Source organism: Protomyctophum parallelum (genome assembly GCF_964188405.1).
Source record: "Protomyctophum parallelum genome assembly, chromosome: 10".
Classification (NCBI taxonomy): domain Eukaryota; kingdom Metazoa; phylum Chordata; class Actinopteri; order Myctophiformes; family Myctophidae; genus Protomyctophum; species Protomyctophum parallelum.
The window spans coordinates 46,030,856-46,057,233 of record NC_139704.1 but is presented as its reverse complement, the minus strand read 5'-3'; the positions used below and the strand labels follow the sequence as shown (position 1 = coordinate 46,057,233).

Genomic DNA, 26,378 nt, shown 5'->3' with positions numbered 1-26,378 from the left:
TCTAATGCAGTGGTTCTGATGTACTGTTTGAATGGATGTACAGTAGAAGTGTCTAATGCAGTGGTTATAATGTACTGTTTGAATGGATGTACAGTAGAAGTGTCTAATGCAGTGGTTCTAATGTACTGTTTGAATGGATGTACAGTAGAAGTGTCTAATGCAGTGGTTCTGATGTACTGTTTGAATGGATGTACAGTAGAAGTGTCTAATGCAGTGGTTCTAATGTACTGTTTGAATGGATGTACAGTAGAAGTGTCTAATGCAGTGGTTATAATGTACTGTTTGAATGGATGTACAGTAGAAGTGTCTTAATGCAGTGGTTCTAATGTACTGTTTGAATGGATGTACAGTAGAAGTGTCTAATGCAGTGGTTCTAATGTACTGTTTGAATGGATGTACAGTAGAAGTGTCTAATGCAGTGGTTCTGATGTACAGTTTGAATGGATGTACAGTAGAAGTGTCTAATGCAGTGGTTCTAATGTACTGTTTAATGGATGTACAGTAGAAGTGTCTAATGCAGTGGTTCTAATGTACTGTTTGAATGGATGTACAGTAGAAGTGTCTAATGCAGTGGTTCTGATGTACTGTTTGAATGGATGTACAGTAGAAGTGTCTAATGCAGTGGTTATAATGTACTGTATGAATGGATGTACAGTAGAAGTGTCTAATGCAGTGGTTATAATGTACTGTTTGAATGGATGTACAGTAGAAGTGTCTAATGCAGTGGTTCTGATGTACTGTTTGAATGGATGTACAGTAGAAGTGTCTAATGCAGTGGTTATAATGTACTGTTTGAATGGATGTACAGTAGAAGTGTCTAATGCAGTGGTTCTGATGTACTGTATGAATGGATGTACAGTAGAAGTGTCTAATGCAGTGGTTCTGATGTACTGTTTGAATGGATGTACAGTAGAAGTGTCTAATGCAGTGGTTCTGATGTACTGTTTGAATGGATGTACAGTAGAAGTGTCTAATGCAGTGGTTCTAATGTACTGTTTGAATGGATGTACAGTAGAAGTGTCTAATGCAGTGGTTCTGATGTACAGTTTGAATGGATGTACAGTAGAAGTGTCTAATGCAGTGGTTCTCAACTTGTGGGTCAAATGATTTTAGGGAGGGTCCTCACTCCCCAGGGACAGTAAAGTGAAAATTTAAGGGACGTTTAAGATATAATACCTAAACAATGAAATGGACTGAAAAAAAGACCATTACTGTGTCGGTCAAATAATCAACAAATTATACTATAAAAACGTCTCCAACATTGGCCAAGTAGTGATAGTGAAATAATATAAGAAAGAGGAAAACACTGTGGAAATATAGCCGATCTACAAGCTCACAACGCCTTGCAGCGTGAGGCGTTGTGGGCTTGTAGATCCCTACCTCCTTCACCATCACTTATAGTTCTTATTTAATACATTGTGATGTTTAGTAGCTTATAGAGCTATAGATGTCTCCACTGGGCCTGATAGCTAATGTTTTAGTGACAGCCTGTCTTGTTATGGTTCAGCTTATATGTATATTTTTCATATACAGTACATAGGCTATAATGGAAACGTTGCAGACATTTAATAAACACATTTCAAAAGTAGTGAAAATAGCCGATCTACAAGCTCACAACAAGTTGTATAGCGACCCGCTGTAAACGTATAGATCGATCGCCTATTTTGACTATTTCAGAAATAGGGCTGAAGTGATTCATAGTTATTTCTGTGCCGGCCCGGCGGTCACCACATCGCTGTGTTGGGTTTCAAGATGAAACAGTTTGGGGAAACCCTGGTCTATAGGCAGCTGTGACTGACACCAAACTATTGGTAGACAAGAGAGAACAAGAGGATGAGAGGAGAGAAGGAGGAGAGGAGGAAAGGAAGGGATGAGGGAGAGAGGAGTGGAGAGTGGATGTGAAGGGTTAACTGCAACAAGGAGGGGTTTCTCAGTAAAGCGAAAGTATAGAACGCTGACAGAAGCTGGGTGGCGGACAGCTCACTGCACTCTCTCTACAAAACCTCCGTTCAACACAACTTTTACAGAAGAATACTTAAAGACAGGTGAGTACAACACATAATATATTAGATAATACAAGATATATATCATTCACTGACAGAGAATGTATCCAGACACGATCTTATTCTTACTCTTTGATATCTTCAGTAAAACAACAACAACACAGGTTTCAATAATGTAGCTGTCAACAGGGCCGTGTTGAAGTCAGAATGCGGGCCGTATGTGCAAAGCCCAATCTCCACCCCCCCCCCCCCCCCCCCCCCCTCGTAACCACCATATTCCATGTAATAAAAGATTAAATTCCCAGTAGGCTTGTATTGTCTTTACAATGGCCAAGATAGTATACATATAAGATATATAGTATATACGCAAAACATACATTAAGCACTTCAGTCCTATATTATAGGACTAAAGTGCTTAATGTGTGTTTTGTAATAATACATCTGCAAAGTAACTAGTAACTAAAGTTTTATTTTATTTTAATTAGGCTATAACAACACTTGAGTAAATGTACTAGAGTAAATGTACTATGCCAGATATATAAATTAAGGCCTCTGAACCGCCGCCACGCAAAAGCCAAGTAAATGCACCTGTATTTCAACTAGACAGGATTTACAGCTATTAAAGCCAACAACACATTGTTTTTTTATGTAGTAATCTCACTTGTCCCAGCCAGGTATAAGGCCTAACATTAACATACTTAAAGGACCATAGAGTTGTATGATGGTATGAATGAGGGGGGCCCCAGTTAGATAAATCGGAGTACATAACATAACATTTTAAAGGGCTCCATCTTGCACCACCCCTTATCCCTTATCCCTAAACTTATTTGCCATTTTTTTATATTTTGAAAATAAATAAAAAATAGTTCAACTAGCCGATCTACATCTACACGTTGTGAGCTTGTAGATCAGCTATTTGAACTATTTTAAAAGGTTTTTTTAAATAGTAAAAAATGGCAAATAAGTTTAGGGATCAGGGTTAAGGGGTGGTGCAAGATATAGCCCTATGTGTACGTTATCTACGCCAATGTATCTAATATGGGCCTCATTGTTGTAATGTGTGGACATTATAGAACAATGTATCTAATATGGGCCTCATTGTTGTAATGCGTAGACATTAGAACATTGTATGTTGTTGTCTTGCTTTTTTGAAGCCTTATGGATAAACTGAGGGTTTAAACACTTGCAGTAATGTACCGTATCATGATGGTTTAGGACTTTTGAGGTTATTTTATTGACACAAATGAATAAGCCCACTGTTAATAACAGTGACAAGGAGCGTGTGGGTCACTGTTATTCACTGTTACCCCTTTTTGGCGGGCCCTGCATAGCTTGAGGCTCCGCATGACCGCGCCTTTTTTGGAGGACTCCCCTAGCACAGGGGCCCTCCTAGCTCAGGGTCCCTCCTAGCACAGGGGCCCTCCTAGCTCAGGGGCCCTCCTAGCACAGGGGCCCTCCTAGCTCAGGGGCCCTCCTAGCTCAGGGGCCCCTGAGCCTGGCCCCAACAGGCCCGTTAAATAATCCTCCCGTGGCTATGATAGACACATGCCTATGTGCTATATATAGGCATATGCCTATGCGTGAATAAGTTCCTGACTGTCAACTTAACATTGTTCCAATCTACGTGTGTAGAGATGGCGTGTGCCGGCAGCAGCCTCCTGTCTGAAGAGCAGTTCCTGTGTTCTATCTGTCTGGATGTGTTCACTGATCCTCATCCGATCACCACTCCATGTGGACACAACTACTGCAACGCCTGCATCACACGTTACTGGGACACTAAGGATGTGTGTCAGTGTCCGCTATGCAAAGAAACCTTAAGAGACCAGCGTTCTCCGTTAATAAAGTTTTCTCAGAGATGGCTGATCTGGCTTTAGGAGTGGTCAGAGAGTCCATCAACAGGAGGGGACCAATCACACTGAGCCCCAACAACGGTTACTGGTCTATAGTGTTGCAGAATGTAAATAAGTACTATGCTGCTGCTGACCCTGCAGCTGTCCTCCTCCCTGTGAGAGAGGAGCTCCAGAAAGTGGGAGTGTTTGTGGATTATGAGGAGGGTCTGGTCTCCTTTTATGATGTGGAGTCCAGAGTTCATCTCTACTCTTTCACTGGCTGCTCCTTCACTGAGAGACTCTATCCATTCTTCACTCCCAGTTTTAATTATGGTGGTATAAACTCTGTTCCTCTGATCATCTCTCCTGTCAGTCACACTGATTAAAAATCTCAGTTTAACATGAACAGGTTAGTTTTTATTTAGAAAATGTATATGGACGGTTGATTCACAGTTTTAGTCAACTGTTGGTTCAAATCATGCCATTTAAGAGTTGTTCATATTCTACTGCATAAACAGACATGATTTTACATGATTGTCTGAAGTACAGCCAGAGATTAATATTAAATTGAGTATCAAAATATTTAGTTTAAATTGTATTCTGTCTGTGAGACATCTATATTCCTTTCTTCGTACAATGACTTGGTTTATGTTTCATGTGATTGCGTTCAAGTTTAAGGTAAACCCAATATTTTCATTAATGTGAATTAATTCTTAATCAGGAAATGCAATGTTTCATTGTACTTGTACATTAAAGCAATTACTACAGAATTGTTAATTAAAAATATGTAATGATGTTGATGTTAATAATTGTTTATGTGGATGTGTTATCAATTAAAGATAAAATGAAAAAATACATGAGCCATTGTAATAATGTAGCCTATATTGTATAGCAGTCTGTGCACCAATTGAATTTCACTCATTTTGTAGTTGGCCGATATGCTTACCCTAGTATTTTAGGGGTGCTAGTCCCTCCTATATTCAGCTATTAGTGTAGATTTACAAACATTAAATTCCCATTGACAACAAACTGAGAATCTATGTGTCTGAGCAAATAGGTATTTTCGTCCTACACAAATTCCCATTGACATTGACTGGACAATTTACATCATATGTGTCTGAGCAAATTGGCTTAGTGTCCATTATGTCCACACAAACATTAACTTCCCATTGACAATGAATGGAGAATTTTACGTCATAGTATGAGCAAATATGCATAATGTGTATTTTACGTCAGGATGATGTACGATGATAAGAGTGCCCCTCACTTCACACAGGTGTGATTTTTATCTGCACATGTACAGTAACAATGATCACACATGGAGTTCTATCATAGTACACAATTTTGATTGATTGATTGAAATATTTAACAGTTTGCAGAATTACAGTACGTTTCAAGTACAACCAAATACAAAAACTGTTAACTGTGAGTGGACGACACCATAAAGCATTACACTTGTTTACAATAGGGCCCACCATTTTCAATTCATCAAAACATTAAGAGACATGTGAATATACACACAGTGGGTTATGGGCTAAATGATAGTTTGTACACTCTCAGAGTTAATTAACATTGATATTACAATATAAATTGGGGGTCCTAGAGACAGAAATGCCATCAAAGTTTGGGGACCACTGGTCTGTAGTGAGCTTGCAGATCAGCTAATTTCTGAGAACAGGTTGTATATCAATATCTACAAGGGACGTTCAATATTTAGGGACATTGCAATTCCTAGGGGGATGATTTATCTCCCTACCCCTTGACACTCATTATGTAGGGACAAGGGGAAGGGGCAAGGGCTGAGGGGTAGGGTTAAAAAACGAATTGGGATTGGGCCTTAGTGTCCATTATGTCCACACAAACATTGACAATGAATGGAGAATTTTACGTCATAGATGAGCAAATAGGCATAATAGTGTCTATTTTACGTCATGATGTACGATGATAAGAGCGCCCGTCACTTCACACAGGTGTGATTTTTATCTGCACATGTACAGTAACAATGATCACACATCATAGTAAACAATTTTGATTGATTGATTGAAATATTTATTAACAGTTTGCAGAATTACAGTAGCCTACATTTCAAGCACAACTCAATACAAAGACTGTTAACTGTGAGTGGACGACCCAATAAAGCATTACACTTGGGGTCCACCTTGTTCAATTCATCAAAAACATTTAGAGACGTACAAATAGACACTTAAAACATTTAAATACGTATTTCACTTGTAACAGTGCATTTGTAGGCTACAATGCAATATTGCTTCAAATAAATATGATTATACTTTTCCACGACGTAGGATAGGATGTTTACAGTCTTAACGGCTACTCTACTTTGGGAGTTTGTGGGAGCAATCAATGCCTAAAACCCCCTGAGAATGAACCAAATGGTAGCCAAAAGACCCATGTTTTTTGATCGATTAATTTGATTGATTTATTAACAGTTTGCAGAATTACAGTACATTTCAAGTACAACCAAATACAAAAACTGTTAACTGTGAGTGGACGACACCATAAAGCATTACACTTGTTTACAATAGGGCCCACCATTTTCAATTCATCAAAACATTAAGAGACGTGTGAATATACACAACTATATAGTCAAAACGGGAAATCATCATAGAGGAGGTAAAAGGGGAAAAGAAACATATACAGTGAGGGGGAAAAGGGGTGGGGGGGGGGATTCAGATTTTACGGGGGCCAGTTTCGAATTGCAGCCGTCCGTAGGTGCCCTTTTTAGTGCAGTTTTGAAGGAGTCAAGGGATTCGCATGTCTTGATGACTGTTGGTAGGGCGTTCCACATTTTGGTGGCATATAGAAGCTAAATTAATTTAGTCCCCCATGTATTGTTTTATTTTTATTGTGCCTAACAAACATACAATTGTTAGTTTGAAGAAGTTTTTGAGGAAGCAAATTTTTAAATAGTGTATTGATATGAAGAAGATTTAGATATTCAGTAAAGTTATGTAAATGTTGGAACGTCATCCATGGGCTTTAGGCACTGATAGACAGTATTATCTGACCCCTGGTGGCCACTCTTTGACATTGTGCATTCTGCTTCATGTCTGGTAAATAAAGAAATGTGGCCCAGGCCGTAGCGTAACGGTCTGGGCACCGGACTGGTGATCCAGTCGCGGTGTGCCGCGGGTTCGACTCCCGAACCCGACACGGCCTTTACCGCATGTCATCCCCCCATCTCTCTCCCGTTTCCTGTCAGCCTACTATCTGTCCCTTAAAAAATCAATAAAAGGCGTAAGCCGCAAAAAAAAAAAAAAAAAAAAAAACCTTTTCTCTTCTGTTGCACATGAAATAAGTTGAATTGTTGTACAACTGTTTGTTCTTCACCTCATTTATACCACCATTTGAAATATGGTGGTATAAACTCTGTTCCTCTGATAATCTCTCCTGTCAATCACACAGATTAGACTAAACCTCAGCTTCACTAAAAGGTTTTCATTTAAGACAATAAAGGTGTATAATTATGGAAGGTTAATTTACAGATTCACCTGCCAGTTCAAATCAAGCCATTGATTACTGTCGCTCCTATTCTATATCTGACTGTTGAAATATTTTCTTCATTTCTTTGTTGGTACAAAGACTTGATTGTGTGTTTTATAATTTGTATTGCCTTACAGTTTGACATTGTTTTTAAATTAAAGAGCATGAATAATGTTTATCAGGAATACTAATGTATTATTGTCAGTCTTGCACTTTAATGCAATTACTATAGAACTGTTAATTGTAAATCTAATATTAATGATCTTTGGGGATTTGATTTACGAGAATGTACAAGAAAATGCTTAAGAGTTAATTAATCCATTCATAAAACTTTACAACTGGAACCGATTATGTGACCATGTTATTTCTACACTTTAGAGTGTCTATTTTGTCCACACAAACATTACATTCCCATCATTGACATGAATGGAGAATTTTACGTCATAGTAATAGAAAATAGGCATAGTGTCTATTTTATGTCATGATGATGTACGATGATAAGAGTGCCCCTCACTTCACATGGGTGTGATTTTTATCTGCACATGTACAGTAACAATGATCACACAGAGTTCTATCAGTACAGTCATACCACACAAGTCTTGATTTACTAACTTTCATAGAAATGAACGAGGAGAGGATGAGGAGAGATTTGGGAGAGGGAAGGAGTGGATCTGCTCACTGCTCAAATCTAAAATACCTAAAACCACATATTACACACAAAGGATCTATCCCCCAGGAAAGTGTTCTAAATCTGCTAAACGTCATTAACATATATTATTTTTGCAAAAAGGGTGAAGTGTCCCTGAAGTGTTGTTTATTTCCCCAAGACAACGTGAAAAACTGCAACACAAAACACAACGATATCCTTTTAAACACAATGAAACATGAAATATGAATGTCCTTGTTGTCAGTCAATCATGATGTCCGTATTATATATAAACAAACACAATGAGATGTACACAAACAATTAAACGACAGAATTACAACACTGTTTACAAACAAAGAAAACAACATGTAACATACCGTGTGCGCCTTCTGCAGATTATTTTAGGAGTTTAGGAGTTCAGCTCACACAGGTGCAATCAATGCTGCCTCACTCTAATCACAGGGCTCTGCTCCTACATGCTAGGTCTGTAGGTCATAATGAACAGCAATAAAGGACCAGGCACCACACACAGCATGTGATAGATAAAAAGGGTCTTATCTGTGTTTACAAACTAATGTCCAGTGGTCAATGTCTCATATTCTCCTGAACTATGAGCCAGGCCGGATCATTAATATTGTCCTTATTCATCATATTACTCTTAACCTACTGCCTGTTGTTCTCCTTATCATCTATAATGTCATGTCATTCATATGTTTATGGTCAAAATATGTTTTCATCTGTCCCATTTCAAATCGTGTGACTCCTTATTCAGTCTCCATGGGGTCTGCCTTCAGCCACAAAACTTTCAATACTGTAGGCGCTGTTTTTAATTTGATATGCAGCTGCTGTGTTATCAGCCTAGTTTGACCTTGGCCTAGTAACTTGGCAGGGAAAGAAGTTATCTACAGGTTGCCTGGCAACGCCTGCCTAGGCGCTGCCGCTCTCCAGGCTTCAATGGGCATCCATGTGCGGGACAGAGGACATGAGCGCCATCCTCATCATCTAGGCGTTGGACTAATGAGGGAGCGCCAACACTGGTTTTGTCATCTGACATTGCGGACATGAAACATCTCCAGCCAATGAACTTTATCAACAAATCTGACGTGATCTACAGTATTTAGCCTGGAACAAATGCTGTGAAGTTCAGTTCAGTTCAGTTCAGTTCCGGAGTTCAGCTTCGGGTTCTTTTTGGAATCAACAATTGATTATTCTAAATTATATTGATGTAAATAATATTCTGAACCATGTAGCACATTCTCTATGTAAATTGACTTTATACCGACTAAAATAATTGTTAAACTTTAAGCTCTCTCCGAACATTATTTCATCCTGCCTCCAAATCATTTTTTAAGGTATGTTTCTATTTTTGGTACAGTGATGGTCATTTAAAGGGCTATTCACTAATTTTCAAGGTAAATACAGCACGGTATTTAATTGGTAATCATGCTGAGTTATTTGAAGTTATAGATTTACAATGTTTTCTAAATTATACAGTCCTTTCAAACCTATCATTATTAAAAGATGGATCCTATTTAAATTTATCCATCAGCATGCAAATACAATATGTACCCAAATAAACATACATATAATGTTCACATATTATACATTTTCAGAAAGGTAAGCAATAAAATAGAATATTACAAAATACCCATTGCTGGGACAGCTACAATATGTATCATTCATTGACAGAGAATGTATATATCCATACATGATCTTATACTATTCTTTGATATCCTCAGTTTCAATAATGTAACTGTCAACAGTTCCGCCCGTGTTAAAGCCAGAATGGGCCTGAGGCACTATTCGTACTGGTAACAGGTACGCTCGCCTCTTTTCCAACTCGCCCCCGCAAAAAGAGAACGGTCGCCCCGGAATTTCGGAAAGTGAAGACGGCTCGCCCCAAAGCCGTGGATAGTTCGCCCCCAAAGCGTGGATATCTCTATCTATTCGTAGTACTAGTAACCCCGCCCGTGAGAGCGGGGTTCTTCCAATCTGCCGCTGTAGTCTGAAAACCCACCTCTTCAGACTCCATCATGGCCCGTAGCACAAATTTACAGGCATATGCAAAGGCCCAATTTATGTAACTTAAGATAGCATTTTATGTAGACTCATAAAGACAGCACTATAAAGTAGGCCAGGCTATACATGCATATAGTTTCATAGATATTCCACTGTTACGTTCTTAGCTTATGTATGATTCATGATAACTACTTTTTTTACATATGTGATGTATTGCCATGCTTTTTGTTCTTGCTTAATGTAAATCTCTGTGGATTTAGAGTGTCTGCTAAATGCCTACATTGTAAATTGTAAGAGTATCAATACTACCATGTAGAAAGTCCTGTACACAACATTTACTTGAGTAAAAGTACAAAAGTATTGGCATCAAAATCTACTTAAAGTAGGCCTACCAAAACTAATTTATACAGAATGTCCCATTTCAAGTATTCAAAAAGATCTTTTGAAAATAGCAGATATACAAACTCACAATGTGTCGCATCGCAACCTATTGTGAGCAAGTAGATCATCTATTTTCAAATGGACAAAATGTATATAGGGCTTAATGTATGTTTTTTAATGATAAATCTAAAAATAATCAAGTAAAAGTATAATATTTTGATCCGTAGTGTAGTAGTGTAGTGGAGTAGAATTAAAAGTATTGAAAATTGGAAATACTCAAGTAAAGTACAGAAAGGTACAGTACTTGAGTAAATGTAGTTAAGTAAATGTACTATCATAGGCACATGCCTATCATCACACAGGCATGTGCCTGTCTGCCTATGTGTAAATATGTACCTGACTGTCAACAACTGTTCCAAAAGAAACATCAGATCGAGTTATTATAACCATTGAACTGTTTCATTCAAGAACTACATTTCTTTCACTTTTTATTTCCAGCGTGTAGAGATGGCGTGTGCCGGCAGCAGCCTCCTGTCTGAAGAGCAGTTCCTGTGTTCTATCTGTCTGGATGTGTTCACTGATCCGATCACCACTCCATGTGGACACAACTACTGCAACGCCTGCATCACACGTTACTGGGACACTAAGGATGTGTGTCAGTGTCCGCTATGCAAAGAAACCTTCTACAAGAGACCAGCGTTCTCCGTTAATAAAGTCCTCTCCGAGATGGCCGATCAGTTCAGGAAGTCAAAGCAGCTGAAGAAAACTTCAACCACAACCCCAGAACCTGCTGAACCAGATGACGTCTCCTGTGACGTCTGTACTGAGAACAAGCTCAAGGCCGTGAAGTCCTGCCTGATGTGTCTGACCTCCTACTGTGAGACTCACCTGGAGCGTCATCGCACAGTCCCAGCATTAAAACGACACACACTAATCGACCCCGTGAAGAACCTGGAGGACTATATGTGTAAGAAACATGACAGACCTTTGGAGATGTTCTGTAAGACCGACCACACCTGTGTTTGTCAGTTCTGCACTCAGTTAGAGCACAAGTCACATCAGATTGTGTCTATGAAGGAAAGAAGGCTGAGCTGGGACAGACAGGCTGAGGTTCAGCAGATGATCCAGGAGAGACAACTGAAGATCCAGGAGGTCCAACACTCAGTAGATCTCAGTAAGAAAGATGCAGAGAGAGAGATAGCAGGAAGTGTGCAGGTCTTCACTGCTCTGATCAGCTGTATTGAGAGAAGCCAGGCTGAGTTCATTGGTGGGATTGAAGAGAAGCAGAAAACAACAGAGAAACAGGCTGAAGGCTTCATTAAAGATCTGCAACAGGAAATCTCTGAGTTAAAGAAGAGAAGCTCTGAGCTGAAGCAGCTTTCACTCACTGAAGACCACCTCCACCTCCTCCAGAACTTCACATCCATCAACACTGGGTGGAGACCCACCAAGGACTGGACAAAGGTCAATATAAATCAGTCTCCACACCTGGGGACAGTGAAGACAGCTGTGGCTCAGCTGGAGAAGACACTCAGTAAAGAGATAGAGAAGGAGCTGCGTGATGCTGAGCTGAGGAGGGTCCAGCAATATGCTGTGGATGTAACTCTGGACCCTGATACAGCACACTGCTACCTCATCCTGTCTGAGGATGGAAAACAAGTGAGTGATGGAGAAGTGGAGAAGGATCTCCCAGACAACAAAGAGAGATTCTCTCTATGTGCCTGTGTCTTAGGAAAACAAAGCTTCTCCTCAGGAAGGTTTTACTATGAGGTTCAGGTTAAAGGGAAGACAGCGTGGGCTTTAGGAGTGGCCAGAGAGTCCATCAACAGGAAGGGACCAATCACACTTAGCCCCAACAACGGTTACTGGTCTATATTGTTGAGGAATGGAAATAAGTACTGGGCTAATGCTGACTCTGCTGTCCTCATCCCTGTAAGAGAGAAGCTCCAGAAAGTGGGAGTGTTTGTGGATTATGAGGAGGGTCTGGTCTCCTTTTATGATGTGGAGTCCAGAGTTCACCTCTACTCTTTCAGTGGCTGCTCCTTCACTGAGAGACTCTATCCATACTTCAATCCCTGTTTGAATTATGATGGTAAAAACTCAGCTCCTATGATCATCTCTCCTGTCAGTCACACTGATTAAAAATCTCACTTTAACATGAACAGGTTAGTTTTAAAATGTATATGGACGGTTGATTCACTGTTTTAGTCAACTGTTGGTTCAAATCATGCCATTTAAGAGTTGTTCACATTCTACTGCATAAACAGACATGATTTTTACATGATTGTCTGAAGTACAGCCAGAGATGAATATGATAAATATTTAGTTTAAAATGTATGTCTGTGACATCTATATTCCTTTCTTCGTACAATGACTTAGTTTGTTTCATGTGATTGCGTTCAAGTTTAAGGTAAACCCAATATTTTCATTAATGTGAATTATTTTATTTTTTTTGTTATCAAAGTTTTTTATTTTAAGACAAATCACAATAATACACGTTAACAACATGAATGACTTAAAGAAAACAAAACACATATAAAACAACACATAACAGCAAAAGCAAGGAACACAAAAACATACAATCCCACCCACCCCTCCCCCCCGAGACCAAAGATGCCACAAAATGTTAATGTGAATTAATTCTTAATCAGGAAATGCAATGTTTCATTGTTAGTCTTGTACATTAAAGCAATTACTACAGAATTGTTAATTAAAAATATGTAATGATGTTGATGTTAATAATTGTTTATGTGGATGTGTTATCAATTAAAGATAAAATGAAAAAATGCATGAGCCATTGTAATAATGTAGCCTATATTGTATAGCAGTCTGTGCACCAATTGAATTTCACTCATTTTGTAGTTGGCCGATATGCTTACCCTAGTATTTTTAGGGGCGCTAGTCCCTCCTATATTCAGCTATTAGTGTAGATTTACAAACATTAAATTCCCATTGACAACAAACTGAGAATCTATGTGTCTGAGCAAATCGGTATTTTCGTCCTACACAAATTCCCATTGACACTGAATGGACAATTTACACCATGTGTCTGAGCAAATTGGCTTAGTGTCCATTATGTCCACACAAACATTAAATTCCCATTGACAATGAATGGAGAATTTTACGTCATAGTATGAGCAAATAGGCATAATATGTGTCTATTTTACGTCAGGATGATGTACGATGATAAGAGTGCCCCTCACTTCACACAGGTGTGATTTTTATCTGCACATGTAGAGTAACAATGATCACACATGGAGTTCTATCATAGTACACAATTTTGATTGATTGAAATATTTAACAGTTTGCAGAATTACAGTACATTTCAAGTACAACCAAATACAAAAACTGTTAACTGTGAGTGGACGACACCATAAAGCATTACACTTGTTTACAATAGGGCCCACCATTTTCAATTCATCAAAACATTAAGAGACGTGTGAATATACACAAAGTGGGTTATGGGCTAAATGATAGTTTGTACACTCTCAGAGTTAATTAACATTGATATTACAATATAAATTGGGGGTCCTAGAGACAGAAATGCCATCAAGGTTTGGGGACCACTGGCCTGTAGTGAGCTTGCAGATCAGCTATTTTCTGAGAACAGGTTGTATATCAATATCTACAAGGGACGTTCAATATTTAGGGACGTTCCAATTCCTAGGGGGATGATTTATCTCCCTACCCCTTGACACTCATTATGTAGGGACAAGGGGAAGGGGCAAGGGCTGAGGGGTAGGGTTAAAAAACGAATTGGGATTGGGCCTTAGTGTCCATTATGTCCACACAAACATTAAATTCCCATTGACAATGAATGGAGAATTTTACGTCATAGCATAATAGTGTCTATTTTACGTCATGATGTACGATGATAAGAGTGCCCCTCACTTCACACAGGTGTGATTTTTATCTGCACATGTACAGTAACAATGATCACACATCATAGTAAACAATTTTGATTGATTGATAGAAATATTTATTAACAGTTTGCAGAATTGCAGTACATTTCAAGCACAACTCAATACAAAGACTGTTAACTGTGAGTGGACGACCCAATAAAGCATTACACTTGTTTACAAGAGGGTCCACCTTGTTCAATTCATCATTCGTCATTTAGAGACGTATACAAATAGACACTTAAAACATTTTAATACGTATTTCACTTGTAACAGTGCATTTGTAGGCTACAATGTAATATTGCTTCAAATAAATATGATTATACTTTTCCACGACGTAGGATAGGATGTTTACAGTCTTAACGGCTACTCTACTTTGGGAGTTTGTGGGAGCAATCAATGCCTAAAACCCCCTGAGAATGAACCAAATGGTAGCCAAAAGACCCATGTTTTTTGATCGATTAATTTGATTGATTTATTAACAGTTTGCAGAATTACAGTACATTTCAAGTAGGCCTACAACTCAATACAAAGACTTTTAACTGTGAGTGGACGACACCATAAAGCATTACACTTGTTTACAAAATGTGCATGTCTTGATGACTGTTGGTAGGGCGTTCCACATTTTGGTGGCATATAGAAGCGAAATTAATTTAGTCCCCCATGTATTGTTTTATTTTTATTGTGCCTAACAAACATACAATTGTTAGTTTGAAGAAGTTTTTGAGGAAGCAATTCTTAAAATAGTGTATTGATATGAAGAAGATTTAGATATTCAGTAAAGTTATGTAAACGTTGGAACGTCCTCCATGGGCTTTAGGCACTGATAGACAGTATTATCTGACCCCTGGTGGCCACTCTTTGACATTGTGCATTCTGCTTCATGTCTGGTAAATAAAGAAATGTCTTTCTCAGCTGAAAACCTTTTCTCTTCTGTTGAACATGAAATAAGTTGAATTGTTGTACATCATTTCTCCTGTTCATTCTCATGGTTCAGGACACACAGATATGTTTAACAGTAATATGCCTAGATTGATATAATGGGCCTACAAAAGTTGACACAATCTCCTGTCCTAATAAATGTAACATTTTCGTTACCAAAAAAAGAAAGAAAATAATGTATTCATTCACTAGAGCCTTATCAAAAGGCCTTAAAATCTATTGCAATAACTTGATTTTCACGAATCACGTTATTGCATCAGTAGGCCTAATAAACAATGTCCTACATTGACACAAATTGACAACTTTACAAAAACAAAAATACATCCATATTGCTTTTCATCATCAAGTTAACTTGATGACATAATGTTGTATAAAGTAAATTGAAGACAACAGGCCCTTTGTTTAGTGCAATAGATCATAATGTAATAATCTACTGCAACGTAATATTACATAATTATGTAACTGAGCGTACAAATGTTAACTTAAACAGGTATGTGCTGCATAGCACAAGCACATAATTACAATCCAATAGACATTCTGCAGCTATAGGGTTTGCTGGTAGGCTACTGCAGTGGCTGTGAGTATATTTTGATGCCTTTTTTGAAGACCTTTGAACTTTGCAGAATTACAGTACAGTTCAAGCACAACTCAATACAAACTTTGTATTGAGTTGTGCATGGCTGCTGCTTCCCCTCCTGTCCTCCTCCCTGTAAGAGAGGAGCTCCAGAAAGTGGGAGTGTTTGTGGATTATGAGGAGGGTCTGGTCTCCTTTTATGATGTGGAGTCCAGAGTTCACCTCTACTCTTTCACTGGCTGCTCCTTCACTGAGAGACTGTATCCTTTCTTCAGTCCCAGTGTCAAAAGGCTCATGGAGAGGCTCATCAATCCAATCAGGCCTGATTGAATGGCAGGTTGTTCCCTGGCCACGCACAGGTGTGGGAGGCTATATAAGTGGCCTAGCTGCACTCATTTCCCAAAGCCCAGATCACCAAACCACTGCTGCCTGTCTCCCAAACATAAACCGCCACCTTCTACCACCTCCTGCAACCCTCCAACCTGTGTGCGTCCAAGAGCAAACGTAAGTCAGAAAGGCTGTGGAACAGCAAATGTTTGTTCTTCACCTCATTTATACCACCATTTGAAATATGGTGGTATAAACTCTGCTCCTCTGATAATCTCTCCTGTCAATCACACAGATTAGACTAAACCTCAGCTTCACTAAAAGGTTTTCATTTAAGACAATAAAGGTGTATAATTATGGAAGGTTAATTTACAGATTCACCTGCCAGTTCAAATCAAGCCATTGATTACTGTCGCTCCTATTCTATATCTGACTGTTGAAATATTTTCTTCATTTCTTTGTTGGTACAAAGACTTGATTGTGTGTTTTATCTTATTGCCTTCCAGTTTGACATTGTTTTTAAATTAAAGAGCATGAATAATGTTTATCAGGAATACTAATGTATTGTCAGTCTTGTATTTTAATGCAATTACTATAGAACTGTTAATTGTAAATCTAATATTAATGATCTTTGGGGATTTGATTCACGAGAATGTACAAGAAAACACTAATTTATGTATATTTCCGCACAGTAATGAGCAGGATAATATGTCTATACAGGTATATGCTACCTTAGAATAGATGTAGGCCTAGACCTATTTGACAGTGCATAAACACAACATTTACTTGAGTAAAAGTACAAAAGTTTTAGCATCAAAATATACTTAAAGTACCAAAACTAATTTATACAGAATGTCCCATTTCAAGTATTCAAATGTATACAAAGATCTTTTGAAAATAGCAGATATACAAACTCACAATGTGTCGCATCGCAACCTATTGTGAGCTAGTAGATCATCTATTTTCAAATGGACGAAATATATATAGGGCTTAATATATGTAATGTATGTTTTGTACTGATAAATCTACAAATAATGAAGTAAAAGTATAATATTTTGATCCGTAGTATAGTAGTGGAGTAGAATTTAAAGTATTGGAAATACTCAAGTAAAGTACAGTACTTGAGTAAATGTAGTTAAGTAAATGTACTATCATCACACAGGCATGTGCCTGTCTGCCTATGTGTAAATATGTACCTGACTGTCAACAACTGTTCCAAAAGAAACATCAGATCGAGTTATTATAACCATTGAACTGTTTCATTCAAGAACTACATTTCTTTCACTTTTTATTTCCAGTGTGTAGAGATGGCGTGTGCCAGCAGCAGCCTCCTGTCTGAAGAGCAGTTCCTGTGTTCTATCTGTCTGGATGTGTTCACTGATCCGATCACCACTCCATGTGGACACAACTACTGCAACGCCTGCATCACACGTTACTGGGACACTAAGGATGTGTGTCAGTGTCCGCTATGCAAAGAAACCTTCTACAAGAGACCAGCGTTCTCCGTTAATAAAGTCTTCTCCGAGATGGCTGATCAGTTCAGGAAGTCAAAGCAGCTGAAAACTTCAACCACAACCCCAGAACCTGCTGAAACAGATGACGTCTCCTGTGACGTCTGTACTGAGAATAAGCTCAAGGCCGTGAAGTCCTGCCTGATGTGTCTGACCTCCTACTGTGAGACTCACCTGGAGCGTCATCGCACAGTCCCAGCATTAAAACGACACACACTAATCGACCCTGTGAAGAACCTGGAGGACTATATGTGTAAGAAACATGACAAACCTCTGGAGATGTTCTGTAAGACCGACCACACGTGTGTTTGTCAGTTCTGCACTCAGTCAGACCACAAGTTACATCAGATTGTGTCTATGAAAGAGGCATATGAAGGAAAGAAGGCTGAGCTGGGAGAGACAGAGGCTGAAGTTCAGCAGATGATCCAGGAGAGACAACTGAAGGTCCAGGAGGTCCAACACTCAGTAGATCTCAGTAAGAAAGATGCAGACAGAGAGATAGCAGGAAGTGTGCAGGTCTTCACTGCTCTGATCAGCTGCATTGAGAGAAGCCAGGCTGAGCTCATTGGTGGGATTGAAGAGAAGCAGAAAACAACAGAGAAACGGGCTGAAGGCTTCATTAAAGATCTGCAACAGGAAATCTCTGAGTTAAAGAAGAGAAGCTCTGAGCTGAAGCAGCTTTCACTCACTGAAGACCACCTCCTCCAGAACTTCACATCCATCAACACTGGGTGGAGACCCACCAAGGACTGGACAAAGGTCAATATAAATCAGTCTCCACACCTGGGGACAGTGAAGACAGCTGTGGCTCAGCTGGAGAACACACTCAGTCAAGAGATAGAGAAGGAGCTGCGTGATGCTGAGCTGAGGAGGGTCCAGCAATATGCTGTGGATGTAACTCTGGACCCTGATACAGCACACTGCCAACTCATCCTGTCTGAGGATGGAAAACAAGTGAGTCATGGAGACGTGGAGAAGGATCTCCCAGACAACAAAGAGAGATTCTCCTGTTATTTCTCTGTCTTAGGAAAACAAAGCTTCTCCTCAGGGAGGTTTTACTATGAGGTTCAGGTTAAAGGGAAGACTAGCTGGAGGTTAGGAGTGGCCAGAGAGTCCATCAACAGGAAGGGACCAATCACACTGACCCCCAACGACGGTTACTGGTCTATAGGGTTGATGATGAATGGAAATAAGTACGAGGCTGCTGCTGACCCTGCTGTCCTCCTCCCTGTGAGAGAGAAGCTCCAGAAAGTGGGAGTGTTTGTGGATTATGAGGAGGGTCTGGTCTCCTTTTATGATGTGGAGTCTAGAGTTCACCTCTACTCTTTCACTGGCTGCTCCTTCACTGAGAGACTCTATCCATACTTCAATCCCTGTTTTAATGATGGTGGTAAAAACTCAGCTCCTCTGATCATCTCTCCTGTCAGTCACACTGATTAAAAATCTCAGTTTAACAGGTTAGTTTTTAAATGTATATGGACGGTTTATTCACCGTTTTAGTCAACTGTTGGTTCAAATCATGCCATTTAAGAGTTGTTCATATTCTACTGCATAAACAGACATGATTTTTACATGATTGTCTGAAGTACAGCCAGAGATGAATATGATAAATTGAGTATAAAAATATTTAGTTTAAAATGTATGTCTGTGACATCTATATTCCTTTCTTCGTACAATGACTTAGTTTGTTTCATGTGATTGCGTTCAAGTTTAAGGTAAACCCAATATTTTCATTAATGTGAATTAATAAAAACAATTTGTTATCAAATGTTTTTTATTTTAAGACTAATCACAATAATACACGTTAACAACATGAATGACTTAAAGAAAACAAAACACATATAAAACAACACATAACAGCAAAAGCAAGGAACACAAAAACAAACAATCCCACCCACCCCTCCCCCCCGAGACCAAAGATGCCACAAAATGTTAATGTGAATTAATTCTTAATCAGGAAATGCAATGTTTCATTGTTAGTCTTGTACATTAAAGCAATTACTACAGAATTGTTAATTAAAAATATGTAATGATGTTGATGTTAATAGTTGTTTATGTGGATGTGTTATCAATTAAAGATAAAATGAAAAAATACATGAGCCATTGTAATGTAGCCTACTGTATATTGTATAGCAGTTTGTGCACCAATTTAATTTCACTCATTTTGTAGTTGGCCGATATGCTTACCCCAATATTTTTAGGGGTGCTAGTCCCTCCTATATTCAGCTATTAGTGGCTGAATATAGGGCAGAGTGGATCTGCTCACTGCTCAATTCTAAAATACCTAAAACCACATATTACACACATAAAGGATCTATCCCCCAGGAAAGTGTTCTAAATCTGCTAAACGTCATTAACATATATTATTTTTGCAAAAAGGGTGAAGTGTCCCTTTAACTGCAACAAGGAAGTTTCTCAGTAAATCTAAACTGAAAGTACAGCGCTGACAGAAGCTGGGTGGCAGACAGCTCACTGCACTCTCTCTACCACACCTTCAGACGGATCTTTCACAGAAATACTTAGACAGGTGAGTAGCCTACAACAAACTATATATGACTTAATACAATATATATATATATATATATAACCGCTCCTATCCAGCAGAATAACAAACGCTCCAACTGATATCTCAAAGGTTGTTTATTTCCCCAAGACAACGTGAAAAACTGCAACACAAAACACAACGATATCCTTTTAAACACAATGAAACATGAAATATGAATGTCCTGAATGAGATGTACACAAACAATTAAACGACAGAATTACAACACTGTTTACAAACAAAGAAAACAACATGTAACATACAGTGTGCACCTTCTGCAGATTATTTTAGGAGAGCTACGTTATCTTATCTTATATTCTTTATTTAAGGACACTCTTTTTAGACGTGGGAAGAGCTCCTTGCACCACTGAAACTCAGCTTGTTCTGAGTTCAGCTCACACAGGTGCAACCAATGCTGCCTCACTCTAATCACAGGGCTCTGCTCCTGCATGGCCTTCTAGGTCCTAATGAACAGCAATAAAGGACCAGGCACCACACACGGCATGCAAATACAATATGTACCCAAATAAACATACATATAATGTTCACATATTATACATTTTCAGAAAGGTAAGCAATAAAATAGAATATTACAAAATACCCATTGCTGGGACAGCTACAATATCATTAATTGACAGAGAATGTATATATCCATACATGATCTTATACTATTCTTTGATATCCTCAGTATAAATCACAGGTTTCAATAATGTAACCAAAGAGTAGCCTGACCTAAGCAGAGACATTTCTGGTCTAGAGGGGCGGGTCGCGCCTCAGAAATGCGCGCACCCTGATTGGATCTCATCGATCTGTCCGTCACCCCCGGCCCCTCCTCTCCCACCTAGTGCAGCGCTACGTCACATAATTTAGAGCGACGCCCACCCGGAAGGGTTGACTCCCACTTTTAGACTGGTTCAGCCCACGGCTTTTTCCAGGCTTTCATCTTTCGCGCAGACGAAATGAAAGCCTGGGTATCGAGGCTAACCAAAGAGTAACCCCGCCCGTGAGAGCAGGGTTCTTCCAATCTTCTGCCGTAGTCTGAAAAGTGAAAACCCACCTCTTCAGACCCAGGCATATGCAAAGGCCCAATTTATGTAACTTAAGATAGCATTTTATGTAGACAGCACTATAAAGTAGGCCTATACATGCATATATAATTCCACTGTTACATTCTTAGCTTATGTATGATTCATGATAACTACATTTTTTACACATGTGATGTATTGCCATGCTTTTTGTTCTTGCTTAATGTAAATCTCTCTGGATTAAGAGTGTCTGCTAAATGCCTACATTGTAAATTGTAAGAGTATCAATACTACCATGTAGAAAGTCCTGTACACAACATTTACTTGAAGTACAAAAGTATACAAATATATACTTAAAGTAGGCCTACCAAAACTCATGTATAGAGAATTTCAAGTATTTAAAAAGATCTTTTGAAAATAGCAGATATACAAACACACAATGTGTTGCATCGCAAACTATTGTGAGCAAGTAGATCATCTATTTTCAAATGGACAAAAAAAATATATAGGGCTTAATGTATGCTTAATGTATGTTTTGTAATGATAAATCTACAAATAATGAAGTAAAAGTATAATATTTTGATCCGTAGTGTCGTGGAGTAGAATTAAAAGTATTGAAAATTGGAAATACTCAAGTAAAGTACAGCAAGGTACAGTACTTGAGTAAATGTAGTTAAGTAAATGTACTATCATAGGCACATGCCTATCATCACACAGGCATGTGCCCGTCTGCCTATGTGTAAATATGTACCTGACTGTCAACAACTGTTCCAAAAGAAACATCAGATCGAGTTATTATAACCATTGAACTGTTTCATTCAAGAACTACATTTCTTTCACTTTTTATTTCCAGCGTGTAGAGATGGCGTGTGCCGGCAGCAGCCTCCTGTCTGAAGAGCAGTTCCTGTGTTCTATCTGTCTGGATGTGTTCACTGATCCAATCACCACTCCATGTGGACACAACTACTGCAACGCCTGCATCACACGTTACTGGGACACTAAGGATGTGTGTCAGTGTCCGCTATGCAAAGAAACCTTCTACAAGAGACCAGCGTTCTCCGTTAATAAAGTCCTCTCAGAGATGGCCGATCAGTTCAGGAAGTCAAAGCAGCTGAAGAAAACTTCAACCACAACCCCAGAACCTGCTGAACCAGATGACGTCTCCTGTGACGTCTGTACTGAGAACAAGCTCAAGGCCGTGAAGTCCTGCCTGATATGTCTGACCTCCTACTGTGAGACTCACCTGGAGCGTCATCGCACAGTCCCAGCATTAAAACGACACACACTAATCGACCCTGTGAAGAACCTGGAAGACTATATGTGTAAGAAACATGACAGACCTTTGGAGATGTTCTGTAAGACCGACCACACATGTGTTTGTCAGTTCTGCACTCAGTCAGACCACAAGTTACATCAGATTGTGTCTATGAAAGAGGCATATGAAGGAAAGAAGGCTGAGCTGGGAGAGACAGAGGCTGAAGTTCAGCAGATGATCCAGGAGAGACAACTGAAGGTCCAGGAGGTCCAACACTCAGTAGATCTCAGTAAGAAAGATGCAGACAGAGAGATAGCAGGCAGTGTTCAGGTCTTCACTGCTCTGATCAGCTGTATTGAGAGAAGCCAGGCTGAGCTCATTGGTGGGATTGAAGAGAAGCAGAAAACAACAGAGAAACAGGCTGAAGGCTTCATTAAAGATCTGCAACAGGAAATCTCTGAGTTAAAGAAGAGAAGCTCTGAGCTGAAGCAGCTCTCACTCACTGAAGACCACCTCCACCTCCTCCAGAACTTCACTTCCATCAACACTGGATGGAGACCCACCAAGGACTGGACAAAGGTCAAGGTCCATCAGTCTCCACACCTGGGGACAGTGAAGACAGCTGTGGCTCAGCTGGAGAAGACACTCAGTAAAGAGATAGAGAAGGAGCTGCGTGATGATGAGCTGAGGAGGGTCCAGCAATATGCTGTGGATGTAACTCTGGACCCTGATACAGCACACTGCAAACTCATCCTGTCTGAGGATGGAAAACAAGTGAGTGATGGAGACGTGAAGAAGAATCTCCCAGACAACAAAGAGAGATTCTCTTCACATGTCTCTGTCTTAGGAAAACAAAGCTTCTCCTCTGGAAGGTTTTACTATGAGGTTCAGGTTAAAGGGAAGACAAGGTGGTTTTTAGGGGTGGCCAGAGAGTCCATCAACAGGAAGGGACCAACCACACTGACCCCCAACAACGGTTACTGGTCTATATGGTTGAGGGATGGAAATGAGTACAGGGCTGCTGCTGACCCTCCTGTCCTCCTCCCTGTGAGAGAGAAGGTCCAGAAAGTGGGAGTGTTTGTGGATTATGAGGAGGGTCTGGTCTCCTTTTATGATGTGGAGGCTAGGGTGCATCTCTACTCTTTCATTGGCTGCTCCTTCACTGAGAGACTCTATCCATACTTCAATACTGGATTACATGATGGTGGTATAAACTCTGCTCCTCTGATCATCTCTCCTGTCAGTCAAACTGATTAAAAATCTCAGTTTAACATGAACAGGTTAGTTTTAAAATGTATATGGACGGTTGATTCACCGTTTTAGTCAACTGTTGGTTGAAATCATGCCATTTAAGAGTTGTTCATATTCTACTGCATAAACGGATTTACATGATTGTCTGAAGTACAGCCAGAGATTAATATTAAATTGAGTATTTGAGTATCAAAATATTTAGTTTAAAATGTATTCTGTCTGTGAGACATCTATATTCCTTTCTTCGTACAATGACTTGGTTTATGTTTCATGTGATTGCGTTTAAGTTTAAGGTAAACCCAATATTTTCATTAATGTGAATTAATTCTTTATCAGGAAATGCAATGTTTAATTGTCAGTCTTGTACTGTTAATTAAAAATATGTAATGATGTTGATGTTAATTGTTTATGTGGATGTGTTATCAATTAAAGATAGAAGGAAAAAATACATGAGCCATTGTAATAATGTAGCCTACATTTGTATGCAGTCTGTGCACCAATTGAATTTCACTCATTTTGTAGTTGGCCGATATGCTTACCCTAGTATTTTTAGGGGTGCTAGTCCCTCCTATATTCAGCTATTAGTGTAGATTTACAAACATTAAATTCCCATTGACAACAAACTGAGAATCTATGTGTCTGAGCAAATCGGTATTTTCGTTCTACACAAATTCCCATTGACATTGAATGGAGAATTTTACGTCATAGTATGAGCAAATAGGCATAATGTGTCTATTTTACGTCAGGATGATGTACGATGATAAGAGTGCCCCTCACTTCACACAGGTGTGATTTTTATCTGCACATGTACAGTAACAATGATCACACATGGAGTTCTATCATAGTACACAATTTTGATTGATTGAAATATTTAACAGTTTGCAGAATTACAGTACATTTCAAGTACAACCAAATACAAAAACTGTTAACTGTGAGTGGACGACACCATAAAGCATTACATTTGTTTACAATAGGGCCCACCATTTTCAATTCATCAAAACATTAAGAGACGTGTGAATATACACAACTATATAGTCAAAACGGGAAATCATCATAGAGGAGGTAAAAGGGGAAAAGAAACATATACAGTGAGGGGGGAAAGGGGGGGGGGGATTCAGATTTTACGGGGGCCAGTTTCAAATTGCAGCCGTCCGTAGGTGCCCTTTTTAGTGCAGTTTTGAAGGAGTCAAGGGATTCGCATGTCTTGATGACTGTTGGTAGGGCGTTCCACATTTTGGTGGCATATAGAAGCGAAATTAATTTAGTCCCCCATGTATTGTTTTATTTTTATTGTGCCCAACAAACATACAATTGTTAGTTTGAAGAAGTTTTTGAGGAAGCAATTTTTTAAATGGTGTATTGATATGAACAAGATTTAGATATTCAGTAAAGTTATGTAAATGTTGGAACGTCCTCCATGGGCTTTAGGCACTGATAGACAGTATTATCTGACCCCTGGTGGCCACTCTTTGACATTGTGCATTCTGCTTCATGTCTGGTAAATAAAGAAATGTCTTTCTCAGCTGAAAACCTTTTCTCTTCTGTTGAACATGAAATAAGTTGAATTGTTGTACATAATTTCTCCTGTTCATTCTCATGGTTCAGGACACACAGATATGTTTAACAGTAATATGCCTAGATATAATGGGCCTACAAAGGTTGACACAATCTCCTGTCCTAATAAATGTAACATTTCGTTACCAAAAAAGAAAGAAAATAATGTATTCATTCACTAGACCCTTATCAAAAGGCCTTCAAATCTATTGCAATAACTTGATTTTCACGAATCACGTTTTTGCATCAGTAGGCCTAATAAACAATGTCCTACATTGACACAAATTGACAACTTTACAAAAACAAAAATACATCCATATTGCTTTTCATCATCGAGTCAACTTGATGACATAATGTTGTATAAAGTAAATTGAAGACAACAGGCCTTTTTTTGTGCAATAGATCATAATCTAATAATCTACTGCAACGTAATATTACATAACTATGTAACTGAGCGTACAAATGTTAACTTAAACAGGTGGAATTTTACCGTACTTTCGAGGTACTTTTGCTTTACTTAGTGATTCCATATAATATGTATGTGCTGCAGTGCAGCACATACATATTATATAGCACAAGCACATAACAAAATATCAATGCATTAATAATTACAATCCAATATAGACATTCTGCAGCTATAGGGTTTGCTGGTAGGCTACTGTGGCTGTGAGTATATTTTGATGCCTTTTTTGAAGACCTTTGTACTTATAGCTTGATTGATTGATTGAAGTATTTATTAACAGTTTGCAGAATTACAGTACAGTTCAAGCACAACTCAATACAAACTTTGTATTGAGTTATGCATGGCTGATGCTGACCCTCCTGTCCTCATCCCTGTAAGAGAGGAGCTCCAGAAAGTGGGAGTGTTTGTGGATTATGAGGAGGGTCTGGTCTCCTTTTATGATGTGGAGACCAGAGTTCACCTCTACTCTTTCACTGGCTGCTCCTTCACTGAGAGACTGTATCCTTTCTTCAGTCCCAGTGTCAAAAGGCTCATGGAGAGGCTCATCAATCCAATCAGGCCTGATTGAATGGCAGGTTGTTCCCTGGCCACGCACAGGTGTGGGAGGCTATATAAGTGGCCTAGCTGCACTCATTTCCCAAAGCCCAGATCACCAA

General features: G+C 39.0%; 2 protein-coding genes across 2 annotated transcripts; both read left to right on the top strand.

Annotated features, from left to right (window-relative positions):
- Positions 1–2,013: 2,013 nt before the first annotated feature.
- Positions 2,014–19,072, top strand: LOC310865852 (uncharacterized protein; the record flags this gene model as incomplete). The annotated part of the gene is given in 5 exon segments (XM_083775061.1): positions 2,014–2,045; positions 10,878–11,445; positions 11,448–11,481; positions 11,483–12,509; positions 17,420–19,072. Coding segments are annotated over 4 exon segments (3,273 nt in total). The 5' UTR covers positions 2,014–2,045; positions 10,878–10,886.
- A 2,989-nt stretch (positions 19,073–22,061) lies between these two features.
- On the top strand, positions 22,062–23,711 carry LOC310866020 (zinc finger protein RFP-like; the record flags this gene model as incomplete). Its single annotated transcript, XM_083775284.1, has 1 exon — positions 22,062–23,711. The coding sequence occupies one exon, from the start codon at positions 22,062–22,064 to the stop codon at positions 23,709–23,711; it is 1,650 nt and encodes a 549-aa protein (XP_083631410.1).
- Positions 23,712–26,378: the final 2,667 nt, after the last annotated feature.